The sequence below is a fragment of the Alligator mississippiensis genome, chromosome 2, assembly GCF_030867095.1.
Source record: "Alligator mississippiensis isolate rAllMis1 chromosome 2, rAllMis1, whole genome shotgun sequence".
NCBI lineage: Eukaryota > Metazoa > Chordata > Crocodylia > Alligatoridae > Alligator > Alligator mississippiensis.
Window position 1 is genome coordinate 103,156,089 of NC_081825.1, and position 15,484 is coordinate 103,171,572.

At 43.1% G+C, this 15,484-nt stretch overlaps 1 protein-coding gene across 4 annotated transcripts in view; it reads left to right on the top strand.

Annotated features, from left to right (window-relative positions):
- INPP4B (inositol polyphosphate-4-phosphatase type II B) overlaps window positions 1-15,484 on the top strand; it is a 606,962-nt gene that overhangs the window by 208,913 nt on the left and 382,565 nt on the right. For all 4 annotated transcript variants that reach the window (XM_059722033.1, XM_059722036.1, XM_059722037.1 and 1 more), the window contains exon 3: window positions 1,517-1,601. In XM_059722033.1, the coding sequence (XP_059578016.1) occupies window positions 1,517-1,601 (85 nt within the window). The remainder of the gene's footprint in view (window positions 1-1,516; window positions 1,602-15,484) is intronic.

The window sequence follows — 15,484 nt, forward strand, 5'->3', positions numbered from 1 at the left end:
AAGAATATTCACTCATGCAAGTACTCCCATAAAAGTCCCATATTCTTATGGGAGTAAAGACCTCCTTGTAAAGGATGCAGGATCAGGCCATCCTTTTAAGGATACGTTTAAAACTGTCTGCAGCAAAAATGACAGTTTTGGCATATGAATCTGACAGGCCAAATCACATAATATAAGTACAGAAAATGAAATAGACATGAGCTTGCTTTCCTATGAAGCAGCTGTTATTGATATAAAAGTATTTTATGGAGTAATCTCTTAAAAATAGCAAAAGTAAGTACAAAAAATTTCACATTTGGAAAACTAGTCTAAAATGAGATCCATTCCTGTCCTTGGAATCTCCTTGAGTATAGAAGTGCCTGAAGCAAGCACATTTATGGAAAAATTAACTTCTGCACTTCTTAAGCTCAGTCAAGTAGAGGAATGGCTCTGCAAGACATCAGGATCCTAGTAATGAAGAAATGTATAGAAGAGCTGTACTCTAATGGTTATTTATTACCAGATGTTGGGGATAAAGAATGGATGATAAAAACTCCAAGAAAAAAGGAGATTAATTGTGAAGGGATGATTGATAGCTTCACTTTTCTGAATAGGAATCTCATTTATTAAAGCTAAAAGAAGCTTCATCCTCTCAAAAAGGGATTTAATGAAAAGAACATTATACTAGTAACTTCAGCTTCCTTCCCTGCAGTGGTCCAAATCACTTACCATTACCTGAGTTATACATTCTGGAATATAGAGGCAGCATCCAAGTTTTCAAAGATGACAATATCTCTTATAAAAAGAGATTTAATGAAGGTTTCTATTACAGGTTATCTATTTTATGTCAGAATTAATTTTATTGGTATGAAAATATTTTACTTTTTGACCAGAATATCTGGTCTTAGTCCATACTATCTATTTAATAAATGTGATTTAATATTATTAGTTAAGTACTTGGAAAGAAACAGGCTGATTGTTTAGAAATTTCTTGGCATCTTATATTGACTAAGAAAGGGACAAGAAAGAGAAAATTTGACTACTGTGTTTTTTCCATCTTCTTTTCTAGTATCATCTTTTCTCAGGAATTTTGCCCATAATAGTTTATCGAGTTGAAGCAGAATGACACAGAAGAGTAATTAAAGGATGGCTTATCCATCTGCCTAGCAACTATTATGTTTTGTTGCCTTTATAGCTATAGGCTATGTTAGGGGTTGGCAATGTTTTTGGGTAGGGTGCCAAAAACACCCACAACCTCAACTTGTAAGATGTTGGCGTGCCAGTGGCAGACTGTGGGGAAGCTGCTAGGGGCCTGATCCTTGTTGTGGCAGTGCAGTCCCGGCCCTTTCCGCACGGTCTGCCCCAAGGTACATGTGCTAAGCAAAATGCCTTCACGTGCCGTGCTGTGGCACATGTGCAGGGGTTGCCTCCTCAGGGCTACATCAACATGTTGGATATGTTGGCTGTGAGTGCACTAACAGAAGGACTTCCCAGTAGGTTCAAAATCCTAACATTTTGTCATCTTTATCTCTTACAGAGTTCTGAAGCTTATGAAGTGGTAATTCTGGAGCGGTGCTGGATTGTGGAGTTCAGGAATAAAAAAGTTGTTTCAATAATTCTCAGTAAGTAAGCTAGAACTCCATGTGTGTATAACATTCATTTTGTGTTCCTATGTCAGTATTTAGAAAAATAATTGAAATTCTGCTGAACATTTTTATCTTGTTGTCCAATACACAAACATCCATCTTGGCATCACTTGTTTTTATCTCAAGTCTAAAAAGAAAATATCAAATGGCTTTTGTTGCCTTTTCTGAAATTGAAAGAAAAGCCATATGTGTTGTAGCTCCTTTGACAACAGCATATGGGTTTAATGTTCTGGTTCATTAAAAATAATGTACAATATGGGTCTTGAGTTGGTGCATAACAATTCAATTTTTTTTCATGATCATTTGTTTTTAATCCCAGTCATCTTTCATGAAATGTGGGTTTTATACATTGCCTTTATAATTTTGGCATTTGTATATACTCATTCTCCATTTAGTGGATCCTTTCAAGAACAATAGATAAATATAATTTAGAATAATGTAGCATTTTAAATATAAAGGTTTTCACTTGTAAAAATATATTTTCAGGGTTTTTTATTATAAATATTTAAGTATAAGTTTTTGTCTTTGAAAGAATGGCTTACAGGATTGCTGTCAACCAGCTGCTATTATGGTTAAAATTACTGTGATTCAAAGTTGGGCTGATATTATGACCAACTTTTAAAGTCTCTTATATTAATTTACCATGTTTTGGTAGCTCTTATGGTCCCTACATTCTGAAAGAAAGTTGACTGAGACCTAACTGGATTGAGGTGTCATGATTCTTTTATTCAGTGCCAAGCAGGTTCTCTCAAAGCATAACCATTTTAAGGTATGCAGTGAAACATAAGTGGTACAGTTGGACTCATTCACAAGCCTTTAACTTGTGGATATTTTAATTTAAATGCTTATATCTGTTTTGTGTCTACTTCAGGGAGTATCGAGGATTTGGCACTTGATGGATATGTCTTTGGTATGCATCTCAGAAACAAAATGACACATTTAGACTTGGTTGACTCTCGGTTCTCAGGAGAAGTATAGGATTAGTTTGGCAGGAGTTTTGCAACTCAGGATGCTGATATACTAGCAAAACTATATGCAAAGTAATTTACACTTCATTGACATGTTTAGGATCTGGATATAATTGTTGTTGGTGATTTAAGTTGTTATTGGCAAGCTTGTTATTATCATTCCCTTATACAAGCACCAAAATCCACTCTACCAGGAAAAAACTTAAACAATCTCTTTGCTGTAGCCCTGAGATGATTCTCTGTGTTCAGTACCATTTGTGAGATAAGTAGTTTAAATCTGATATATTTAAATTTTTAAATATTTTTTTCACGGGTACTTTTCTAAGGAACTGTTAAACACTGCCTCTCAATGATCTGGATTAAACCACGCATCATGTACCTTAGGTGAAGCAATTGGTTGAAAAAGACTTTTTGACTAAGTACAGATGGTCAAAAAGCCCCAGGTTGAATTGATTCAGTCTTTGCAGGTTAGTCTAAACTCTGTAGATTGAACCAAGAAGCAAGTAAATATACATTCTGAAAATGCAGCCATATGCCTGCAGTGGCTCAGGCTAGAGCCTGGGGGTACTAGCGCAAACCTTCCCTTTGGCAGTGGCCAGAAGGCTGGAGGGAAGCTGGGAGAGAAGCATTTCAGACTTTTCCCACTCCCTGCATGAGCTGGGGTGGGGGGAGGCATGGCTAGGCCCTGGCAGGCCTGCTGAGTATGATTGGGGAGGGGGGTTTAAACCCCCACGCTGGCCTGCATGGACCTCAGCTGGGATGTCCTGGGAGTGGGGAAGCTGCCCCTGCCTGTCTTTTCTTCTGCTCCCCACTGGAGTGGGAGGGTGTGTGTGGCTAGACCCCAGCTCAGGCCAGCATGCTGAGATGGATGAGGGGGGAGGGGGGCTTAAACCCCCTCACTCTCATTGGACCCCAGTAGGGGTCTGCTTGGCAGGGGCACAGCAGCTCCTGCCAGGCTTTTCCTGCTCCCTGCTTGAGTGGAGGGGCTGGGGGCATGGCCAGACACTGGCCCCAAGCCAGCACACTGAGGCAGAAGGGAAGGAGAGAGGCTTTGAACCTCTGCTTCAGCATGCCGGCCCAGAGCTGGCATCTGGCTGTGTGGGGAGTGTGGAGCTGCACTCCTGCCAGCAGACCTGGGCTTGAGGAGGGAGAGGGGTTTCAACCCCCTCTCACTCCCCTCTGCCTCAGTGCGCCAGCCCAGGGCCAGCTGAGCTGGCAGCAGGGAAAAACCTGGCAAGAGTTGCTGTGTCCCTGGCAGGCAGACTGCATCTGAGGGACAAAAAGGGGTTTTAACCCCCTTTCCCTCCCCTCTGACTCAGCATGCCAGCATGTGGCTGGCATCTGACCATGCCCCCTCCGCTTAAGCAGGGAAAAGCCTGGCAGGGGCTGCTGTGCCTCCCTGCCAGACAGCCCTTTGCTGGAGTCTCGCACAGTGGGAGAGGGCTTAAAGCCCCCTCTCTTCCTCTGCCTCATTCTGCCTGCCTGGCCCCAGGGTCTGGCCACCCCACTTTCTCTGCTCCAGTGGTGAGTGGGGGAAAAGACTGGCAGGGGCTGCTCCACTCTAGGCAGGCAGACCAGGCTGTGGTCTGGAGCCCTGTTTCCCACCCCCACCCTCTTCTAAGCCAGCTGGAGCAATGTTAGTGCTCCAGCCAGGGAGCAGAGGGGCAGGGCCAACCTTGCTCTCTGGAGCAGACAGAACAGCTCAGCCCAGGGCTGCAAAGCATCCTGGGATGCTGGGGGCTGTGAGTTGACTTGAACCAGGGAGGCGTCTGGGACAGAAATTCTATAAAGTGGTTTGACCTAAATCAGTCAAGTCTGATACAGGCAGTCCTTGGACTTATGACACAATTGGTTCCTGAAAACCGTGTTTTAAGTCAAAACGTAACTCGGAACCAATTTTCATATAAGAAACAATGTTATAAATGCAGGATTGGTTCCTGAACCAAGGCCTGATACCCTATTTTCACCAAAAATACCCCAGAATTTTGTACTTGATCAATTATAGATGAGTAATATATCTACATTAATGTATCTTTTTCATAAATAGCAATCATATTGATTTAGTTGCAGATCCAGGAGGAGCCAGGTAGGGTTATTTTGCCCCAGGTGGCACAATTTGCCCCACACCGAAGTGCATGTCCGGGCACGTGTGCTAAGGCAAAAAGCCCCGGCTCAAATTTGCACTGCTTCTATTTGAGCTGCTGCAAGCACACGTGCCTGTATGTATGGACCCGCCCATTCAGTATTAGTCAGGAAGGTGATGCAACTAGTGATCACTGTACTTAATCCATTCAGGGAACTGTGCAAGGTCAGGGAGAAACAACTGAAATGTTTGTGTGTTAATGCAAGGGGGCTGGGCAACGAAATGGGCCAGAATCTGCAGAATGTGAAACTAGGTATTACAGGGGTAATAGTAAAATAGAGGTAGAACAATCATGATGGGAACACAGGTGTATTGTGTTCAGGAAAACTGAAACAAAAGAACAAGTGATGGGATAATTATGTATATTGACATGATAGACTACAAAGGAACAAGAAATGATAGCATAGGATACAATCTGGGCAAAAATCACTCTTGATGAAGGATGGTAAAAAGTTCTTCAAGGGTGGTGCTGGGCTGCTGCTGCAGAACCCAATGGTTGTATTTAGAGACAGAAATCTCTAGTAGTAGTAGAAGAGAGAAAAATATTACTGGAAATTTTCATCATGGGGGGGAAAAAGGAGGACAGAAAAGTTGTCACTATGCAGTGCAGTCAAGAATAAAGATAATCTAGGTATAGTCCCATATCTAAATTAATACCGTCTTAGTTTCCAAAAGAAAGGTGATCTAGAACATAGGGGCATTGGGAATAAGTGTATAGAAATGGAAATGATCACATCCAGAGGTGGGGAGGATCAAAACTCTAATTGCTTAATGCTTTAAAGGTGAAGGTAGGGAGAACTAGACAATATGTAGCTCAGAATACTGAAATTTCTAATACACGAAATGGCAAGTGTGGTAATATGGAGTTTTAATACATTTTTTACATTGTAAAAAAATAATGTGTATAGGACCAATAGACTGGGGGCGGGGGGGGGGGTTGAAGAGAGGGGGGAGCAGGAAAGACCTAGACCATGACAAACCCTTGTGTGACCAGAACAGTATGTAAGGTTTTGGAACACGCATCAAAGGAAAGAAAAATTAAAAATATGGAGATAAATGGAAAAGGGGATCAAATATGACATGTTTACAAAAGTTGAATCTTGTTGCACTCACCTGATATCTTTGATAATGGTTTTCTTAAAATGAGGGGATTATGATAGATCTAATCTGTTTGAACTTTTGTAAAGCTTGTGATATGGTTCCATTTGGGTGAATAGTAATCTGAAAAAGACTGGGTTTAATATAAGAATTATCATATCAGAACTGGTTGTGTTGAAAGGAGAACTATAGGCTAGTTCCAAGTGGAGTTCCACAGGGACTGGTTTTAGGACTAAGTTTATTTAAGATTTTCATTAACTGCTTCACACAAAAAGTAGGAGTTTGCTAAGAAAATTTGCAGAGGACATGAAATTAATAGGCTGTGTCAATATAGAGAAGAATCACAGTTTAATATGGGAAGAAGTATATGACCTTGAGGACTGGAAGTAATTGAAATGGGCTTGAAATTTAATAGTACAAAGGGCCATGTTCTTATGGCTACTCAGAAAAAATTCTCCTGTAAGCTGAGAACTTGTCAATGGGTAATGACGCAAAGGGTACAGATCTGGGGGGGTGGTATTAGTCATGTATCTTATGATCTACCTCTACAGGTTAAAGCATGGAGAATACATAAAGTAAGGAATTTCCAGTAGAGAGAATAAATATTTAATGCATTTGTAAACGACACTACTAAGACCACATCTGGAATGTGTTTGCATAGTTTGGTCACCCATATTCAAGAGACATGACCTCAAACTAAAATAGGTGAAAGGGAGGGAAACTAGGATGATTAGGAAAATGGAGGTGAAATGAAAGCTTGTTCAGTCATAGGCTGGGAATAGATATGATTACCCACTAGAAATATATCAGCGAGGAAAATATTAGGGTGGGAGAACTGCCATCTAAACTAAGGGACAATGTTGGCATAGGAACAGAGTATAAATGGGCCAAGAATGAAATTAGGCTGAAAGTAAGGAAGTTTCTAACCATCCAAGGAGTGAGATTGTAGAATAGCCTTCCAGTAATAGTAGTGGAGATAAAAAATAAAAACAAGTAAGTGCTTTAATACATTTTTGAGTGGAGTTATACTAGGGGTTCCTAGAATAGCAGGGGACTGTAGTCAGGATACAAGAGGTTCTTTCCAGTCATATCTTTCTACAATTCCATGTCCTCTCACCAAGGAGGTCTGATGTCCCCACCCAATGCTGTGTCATTGCAGCAAGTGAGTGAAAACTTCTACTAAGCCTAAAAAATATTTCAAAGCAATGTTCTTAATATTTCTGAAGTAAGAACTGAACCTTTAGCTCAGGGCTCTGTCTACTCCAACACTCTTCTTTCCTTTTCCCTCCCTTGCCCTGCTCCATTCCTCCTCCCCTGCCCCCTTCCTCCTTGGGCAGTCTGGCCATTAGCACCCTAATGTGCTTTTACCTGGCCTGGCTTCAGAGGTGCAAGCAGCAGAAAGAGCTATTACAGTGGTCCTCAACTGCTCAGATAGTGCCGGTTTTTAGTTTTTATGTATTATTTGACTACAGAAAAATAATGGAGCAATTTTTTGGTTGCAAAGAAAGAGAGCTCACACAGGTCAGAAGGTTTTCAACACTATGGATTCCTATTTGAAATCTCTTGGTTTATTTTATAAATTATGTTTTCACACCTAACAGTGATAACATTACATGGCATCCCACAACACACTTGAAAGTTTCTCAAGGCACCCCAGGGTGCTGCAGCATCCTGGTTGATAATTACTGGGCTATTACAAGAGAGCCACTGTGAGTGTAGTCACTTGATTTGTTTTTATTTTTACCTAGTTACAATCAGTTCTGTAAAGAAAGGGACTCTACTCTTTCAGGAAGGTGCTATGCAGGCCTTAAAAGAGGGGCAATGGCTGCGTACACACATTTAAACAATCTGGGATAATTCTCCCAGGTTTGTTCTCCTGGTAAAAAAACTTAGCAGAATTGCATGTACAGACATTTGAATGCTAGGGCCCTAAAGAGTGGAGAGCTTGCGGTACTGACATTATGATTTAACCCGGGTTGATTCCAGGTTATTTTTTTCCTGGAGAAGTCATTTTTACTTTGGGAGGAACAGCTTGAACATCTGTACACTCATGGTTTCTCGTGGCAGAGTAGTGACTCTCCCAGAAAAAAAATGAATGTCTGTACGAAGCCGGCATGTGCCTGATCTTGTATCCAGAAAACCATCTTTGAGGTGTACTATCAATTAGGTGGCATGAGTCCTGATGAGCAAGGGCATAAATATCTTATGTGACAGCTTCAGGAAATGTGTGTGTTAACTATGGATTAGAGCATCTGCTTAGTAGAAGAAGGTTGACATTTAGTGGATAGGTCATGTCTAAAAATCTTTGACAGAGTGATCAAGGATCTTATGGGAGCAACAGGTTTTGTACTGATAAAGCCATTGGTTTTCAAAAACTCCCTTTTATGGGGGCCCACAGGTTTGAGAGGAGATTACAGGGCAGGAACAGAGACCTAACCCGAGCTTGTAGCACTAACACATGTGGAAAGAGGAGAGAGAGAGAGAGTCCTTTTAAAAAATGAAGCTTATTTAAGCAAGGGAAGCTAAACAACGCAAGAAGAATCAGACAAAAAGTGTTGCCAGACCTAAGGACAGTTTCACTATCTTCTGGTACAGACCTTCATACACATCCTCAATGGTTTTGGTTCCCTGCCCCTACAATGAGTGCATGTTCTTAAAGAAAGTGACGGCTTGCTTTGCTTTTAACTTAATGGGCATTTTTCTCCTTAATCCTATTCCAGTAACTTTTTAAACTGTTTTTCCTCATTTATTTAGTTCACATTTCCTTTAGCAGATAGGCTCGCTACTGTTAGCCGAGAGTTTTATCTGTTAAGCTCTGGCTTTTTTCACTTGAAAATATCAGTTTCTGGCACTACACTGGTCTGTATACCAAAGTCAAGTTTAAATTAATAAATGTCACATTTGTTTTCACACCTGATAGTCTCTTTACCTTCTGGTGCAAAGTTGGTTATTTGTCCTGTAGAGAATTTCTGTGAGCTAATGGTAGGGTTGTTACCTTTTGCCCAAGCTATACACACTCCGCTAGCATTCATTAAGTCTTCTGGAGCAGTGTAGTTCCTGTATCATTTTCCCAAAGGCCAATAATTGTCTTGGTTTGTGCTGTTGATCATGGTGTGTGTAGCTCCCTTTGCTGTTTTGTGGACTCTAATTTTACACTCCCTATGCGTTTCCACCTCAGGTCTCTGTTCCTGTTGCAGTTTGGATTCTCTATTATGATAACAGTGTTGAAGTATTGTCAACCCTTCATGAACTTGTCTAAGCTAGGTAACTTACCTTTCTTGCCAAATTTTGATTGCTTTCTCAAGAGATAACTCCAGGTCTTCCTTAAGTTTTTGTCCCCAGATTCTAATCACTAGGATGTCTCTTATAAGGGAGTTGGTTAATCTACCAAAAGTTCATGAAAAAGCTAATGTTTTAAGTTTTTATCTTTTTCTTTTACTACTCAAAAGTTGAAATATCTCTCTCAGATATTTCAAATTGTATGTAAATTTCTATCATACAATTTCACTGTTAGCCTCTTCTGCTAAAGTCAACTGAACGCGGAGAACACAAAGTGCTTCAGAATCGGCTATTTCCAGAAAAGAAGCTGTAATTTTGTCTGTCTTCCTTTTCTTCTGGCACCCATTGCTTGCATATATGGAGTGCTGTTTAAATTTTTTCCAGTGATCCTTCAAATTTCCAGATATGTTCAGCTCTGCTGAGAACTCTAGCTGATCTATTCTTCCTCTCAGGCTATCTTCATACTTAATTCTGTGCTTAGTATCATCTGTTCTTCAGATATCGCTTTGTGCTAAGGATTCCAAGAGCAGTCCACTTCTTTAAGTGCCTTGAATTCTAGGTGGTCAGCGTTGTGTAATAAGTGCCTCCACTTTCCCCTGCTGCTCGCGCCCCACAGTTTGGACTGGCTGGGAGCAGAGCCCCTGCTGGGTGCAGAGCCAGTGTGAGTGGTGGGTGGGGGCACTGCGACTGCCAGGCACTCCGAGGCTGTGGTGTTCACTTTACCAGATCTTCCTGGGGGTGACATGGCCCTGCCATACCCCTGCATCCCCATTTGCCCACTGTCTCTTAGGATGCTGGAAGACTTCAACTTGGGCAGAAAAGCTGTGCAGAACAGCCACAAATTAATGGAATAGGAACAAAATTAGGTAGATTAGAGATGATCCTGCCCTGGAGTACTGTAAAGTTAAAATGAATAATGAGTGCTTTAAGACACTTAAGATGTTAATATGTAGTCAGTCTAGGGGTTAAGAGCTCCAGAAGCTACCTAAAATTACCATGTAACAAGACTCTTCTTTCTCGCTTTTCTTCCATCCTCTGGATCAAAACCACTTTACATTGAGCTCTACTCAGTGCCAGAGGTTCCCTCCAGTTCAGACAGGATTCTGCGCATTCCTCCTACCTTTCTACGTTCATGTTGAACGACTTCATATCATTTTTGCATGCATTGTGGTACTGCCACAGAGGGCAAACCCACTTTCTAGAGCTGTCTTGAATCTCATTATACAAATTCTTGGGGATACAGTCTTCTCCCATTCTCCTGACATAGCTAATCCATCGCAACCTTCTTTTCATAATGGTTTCTAAGTGTGTCAGTCCTGCACCCTCAAGTACCTCTGTCTATTCCCACTTTATTTTCAGGATTTTAAACATGCAGGAATCTCACGTGAAGGGTGTTCAGTCTCTTTATGTGCCTGACATGTTTCTGAACCACAAAGCGGGGTTGACAACACACAAGTCTCGTAGATTGGTATCTTCACCTTATCTGATAGTTTGCTGTTATTCCACGTATAGTTCTGTAATAGCCTGAAATTCTTAGCTGCTTTTCTGATTCAGTTATTCAGTTCAGTCTAAAGGTCAAGATTACTGCTAAGCATAGAACCCAAGTAGCAACACCTATCAACAACAGTGAGAGATTGAACCTCCAGAGTGCTGCTGGGCTTAAGGTTAAGCTAAATAACCACAGAATTTGCATTTTTCTAATGAATTTAATGTACCTGGTAGCAAACTTAAAACAGCAAGATTTGCAGGTAATTTACAAGGAAGATGAGATTCATACCTCAACATACATACTCCCACAGTCAAGGATAAGATCCAAAGTTTGCTGGGTATAATGAACCATATAGGGAAATGCGTGCCTAATATGATATCTGAACCAGCAGCCTCTGTGCACTATTGTTAGGGGTCGGCTGAAGTCAAGGTGGCTGCCAGCTGATTTTGCAGGCAGGTTGCAGGCCAGGCAGCCATTTTCATGGGCAGAGTGTGGACCTCCCCTCCCCACATGCCTCTGATTGGTGAAGAGGTCCCAGTGGCCCCAACCCCTTGTTGCTGATTGGCTGTGAGGGAGCCAGCATTTTATTTTTAGTGAGTTACTTTTTTTTTTTCTTCAGGGAGCCCACCAAAAGCATAGACCCTGTGCTTTTTTGTGGGGCTGGCACTTTTTCATGGAGCCTGCCTAAAATCACTGTTTCTCTGAAAATCTCAAAATCATGATTTTTGTATGTCCCTAGCTATTGTGTAAAGATGTCCAATGAGCATGAGATGCAAATCTTAAGAATTGGAACAACTGAAGAGTGAAGGTTAAGAGCCCAGTCCTGAGGCTCTGAGACAGGAAGTGTAAAAATTAAGTTGTCTTCAAAAAAGGACTGTGCAATACCATCTGTCAAAAAGTATGGTGATAGCTGGAAAAACATGGTGTATGTATCAAGAAACTTATTAAAAATGGGAGTGGAGTGACATAGTTTCACTCACACTGCCTGCATAAACCTTGTATGTGTCTTAGATCCAGGCTATTCAACTTCTAAGAAGCTAGGAGCCGGATCAGCACAGGCCACAGGCCCCAGGGCTGCACAGCATGAGGGTAAATCCTCTCCTCCATGTGGCTCTTCACATGGGCATCCCAACAATGAACCCCTGTGCTGTTCTGTGCCATAGGCTGCTTTGGCCCTGCAGGCTCTACTATCCTGCACTCTGGGGTTGGGGCAGGAAGCAGAAGCCAGAGGAGTGGGGCTGGAACCCAGAGCCCCTGGCTGCTGATGCAGCTAGCTTTATGGGGGGAACAGCAGCTGGGTGCAAGTCTATGAGCTGCAAATTAACCCCTCAAGGGTCGCAAGTTGGACAGCCCTATGTTAGATGATTAATCTTACTGTCCTGAGAGAGCCTTATTAGAAATTAAGACGGCTAAACAGGCAGTCTCACACATCAAATCCATATTCACTAAACATAGTATTACTGACAATAGATCTCAGCATGGTAGGCATGAGTTTAAGCAGGTAATAGACTAAGGAAATACAGTGACAGGATAAAATATATACTGGAAAAAGCTGTAGAGTGAGATTGTAATCCATATTTAGCATTATTAAATTACAAACCTACTGCAGTGAAACAGGGGTTGTCACCTCCTGGTATTTTGTTCAACAGAAAACTAAAGCCACTGCACTGTTAGAAAACTGATGTCAAAGTTGGTGGGAATTTGTAGATCTTGCTTTCTTGCAGTAATGCAACTTTCCTTGGTACATTATGGCTAAGTACAGACAGTCAAAAATCCGGAGGCGAAATTGATCGTAGAGATTGAACCAACAAGCAAGTGAACAGACATTCACTTTTGATTCTGCAAATGGAGCCACATGCCTGCAGTGGCCCAGGCCAGAAGCTGGGGGAGGGTGGCGGTGCTAGAGCATGCCTCCCTGCTAGGCTGGGGCAGACAGTTTGGGCCAAGGCTAGCCTGCCCACCCTGCACGGGTGGAGTTGTGGGGAAGGTGCAAAGCATCTTGGGATGCTGGGGGACTGTAAGTTAACTTGAATCTGGAGGGGATCTAGGACACAAGTTAAACAAACCGATGTAACCTAAATCAGTTAAGTCTGATTTAGGTTACATGGGTGTGGGCAGTGGGGTCCCTCAGGGCTCGGTCCTTGGACCGATACTCTTCAATATCTTCATCAGCGACTTGGATGAGGGAGTGAAGTATACTCTGTCCAAGTTTGCGGATGACACAAAACTGTGGGGAGAAGTGGACACGCCGGAGGGCAGGGAACAACTACAAGCAGACCTGGACAGGTTGGACATATGGGCGGAAAACAACAGAATGCAGTTCAACAAGGAGAAATGCAAAGTGCTGCACCTAGGGAGGAAAAATGTCCAGCGTACCTACTGCCTAGGAAATGACCTGCTTGGTGGAACAGAAGCAGTGGACTCCAAGATGAACATGAGTTGGCAGTGTGACGAAGCCATCAGAAAAGCTAATGGCACTTTATCGTGCATCAGCAGATGCATGACGAACAGATCCAAGGAGGTGATACTTCCCCTCTATTGGGCGCTAGTCAGACTGCAGTTGGAATACTGCGCGCAATTTTGGGCGCCACACTTCAAGAGGGATGTGGATAACCTGGAGAGGGTTCAGAGAAGGGCCACTCGTATAGTTAAGGGCTTGCAGGCCAAGCCCTATGAGGAGAGACTAGGGCACCTGGACCTCTTCAGCCTCCGCAAGAGAAGGTTGAGAGGTGACCTTGTGGCTGCCTATAAGTTCATCACGGGGGCACAGAAGGGAATTGGTGAGGTTTTATTCACCAAGGCGCCCCTGGGGGTTACAAGAAATAATGGCCACAAGCTAGCAGAGAGCAGATTTAGACTAGACATTAGGAAGAATGTCTTCATAGTTCGAGTGGCCAAGGTCTGGAATGGGCTCCCAAGGGAGGTGGTGCTCTCCCCTACCCTGGGGGTCTTCAAGAGGAGGTTAGATAAGCATCTAGCTGGGGTCATCTAGACCCAGCACTCTTTCTTGCCTATGCAGGGGGTCGGACTCGATGATCTATTGAGGTCCCTTCCGACCCTAGCATCTATGAATCTATGATACTACGTCCATCCAGGTTGATCTTAAACTGGTTTTGGCCATTTTGAAAGCAGTTTTTGTGCACTGAACTCCTGTTGTGTTACAGATTTGAACCAGTTTTCAATCATTTATACTGGTTTATATGTAATTTATCTCCCTAGCCTCTCTGTGTATGTGTGTGTGTAACAGGGCCCCTGCCCCATTACTTAGAAGGAGAAAGTAGAAGAAGGGTGAAGCCCCTTTAAGAGGACTCTGGCTTTACATGTTATTTGCAAGGGATAGAGCCTAGCTGCCATAATAGCTAGGCTCTGGGAGCTGAAGTCTGTCTAGTGCTGGATGTGATAGGGAAAGCAGCTCCTGAGACAACTGCAGAAAATTGGAGCATGGAACCTGAGCTTAGCAGGATTTGGCTGTCTGTGCTATCTGTGGGCCAAACAAAAAGATTCCTGCACAACAATGAGGGTGCCAAGACTGTGGGTTCCTTTTGTTTGAGATAGGAAGCATTGCTTACTTTGGGAATGTGACTGCTGGGAGCCCTTGGGTTCTGTGAGGAGCAGAATTCTATGGGTTGCTGACAGGTGCCACCACTCTGTTCAAGTCTGCAGGACCATGGTCGAGCTCCAGGTTTCTAAGTAGACTTGGTGAGGCCATTGCCTGGCCAAGAACTCTGTGGGACCATTGAGGACCCTCCAGTGGAACTGTAAAATTGGATTACTGAAGCCTTAAACTAATGCTTAGTGAAGAGAGGTGGCAGGTGTTTGAGGGTAATCCTATAATGGAGGCAAGTTGTATGGTCCAAAGAAGTAAGGACAAAGGTCTGCAATGGAGCCATTCGGTTGCTTACGGGCTTACCTGAGGAAGATGGAGAAGGTGTTGTAAGATGTAAATAAGAGCCTGAGAGAGACTGAGTAGGGAAGAAATTGGGATTCTCTTAGTGGGAAGTGGGGGCCAGATTGACAATCACACTACCTAATGGCAGTCTCCCAAATCTGTTGCTTTCAACATCAAGGTGTGGCAGGCCAGTTTCACATTGGCTTCTGGGTGGCCAGGTCTGGGCCCACTTGGGAATTGAGGTTCTGACCAGGGTCAGGAGGAGAAGTTGAATTCAGCGACAAGCTGGGTCAGGAAGTTAGGAGGCAAGTCTGAGAGCAGAGTCTAGGAACAAGCCAAGTCGAGAAGCCAGGAGATCAGAGTAAGAGAGCAAGCCAGAGGGAATAGCAAAGCACTCTGGGATATAGTTGAGTTCTGTTGCCCCAGTACTACCTGTTCCTGCACAAGAACTTTTATGGGGGAAGTAGACGCAGATCAGAGACTATGGTGATAGGGAGTGGGAGGAGGGCTAGGCCCTGATGGAGGCACCAGGCCAGCCTTGTCTATAGAGGTTAGCTGTAGGGTGGCAGGCCAGGATGAGTACCCATGGTGGCTCAACCAGGTCCCCTAGTTTGGTGCTGTGGTCTGACAGTGAGATGGGATAGTGTACTAGGGTGCCAGGGGAAAAAAAACAGGTCACCAAGATCCACAGTAATCTCAAGGAACTCCAAAGCCTGCTACAGTATTGGGAAGAGAGAAGGCAAAAAGGAACCTTAAGATTTGGGGGAGGGTGTCAGCAGTTGCTACCATTTAATATTTATGATGAGGACTGTAATTGCAAAAAGCCTTCGTTATTACAAGAGCTAGCCACACAGGTCAGGTGGTTGTTGCCTGAGATGGACATGCTTTGTGACAAAATAGCCAACACCTCTAAATTCCAACAGGGATCAAATTGAAGGACACTGAATGAGCCATCTTTCTTGAGAAGGTCTCAGACCAGGCAACAACCACAGC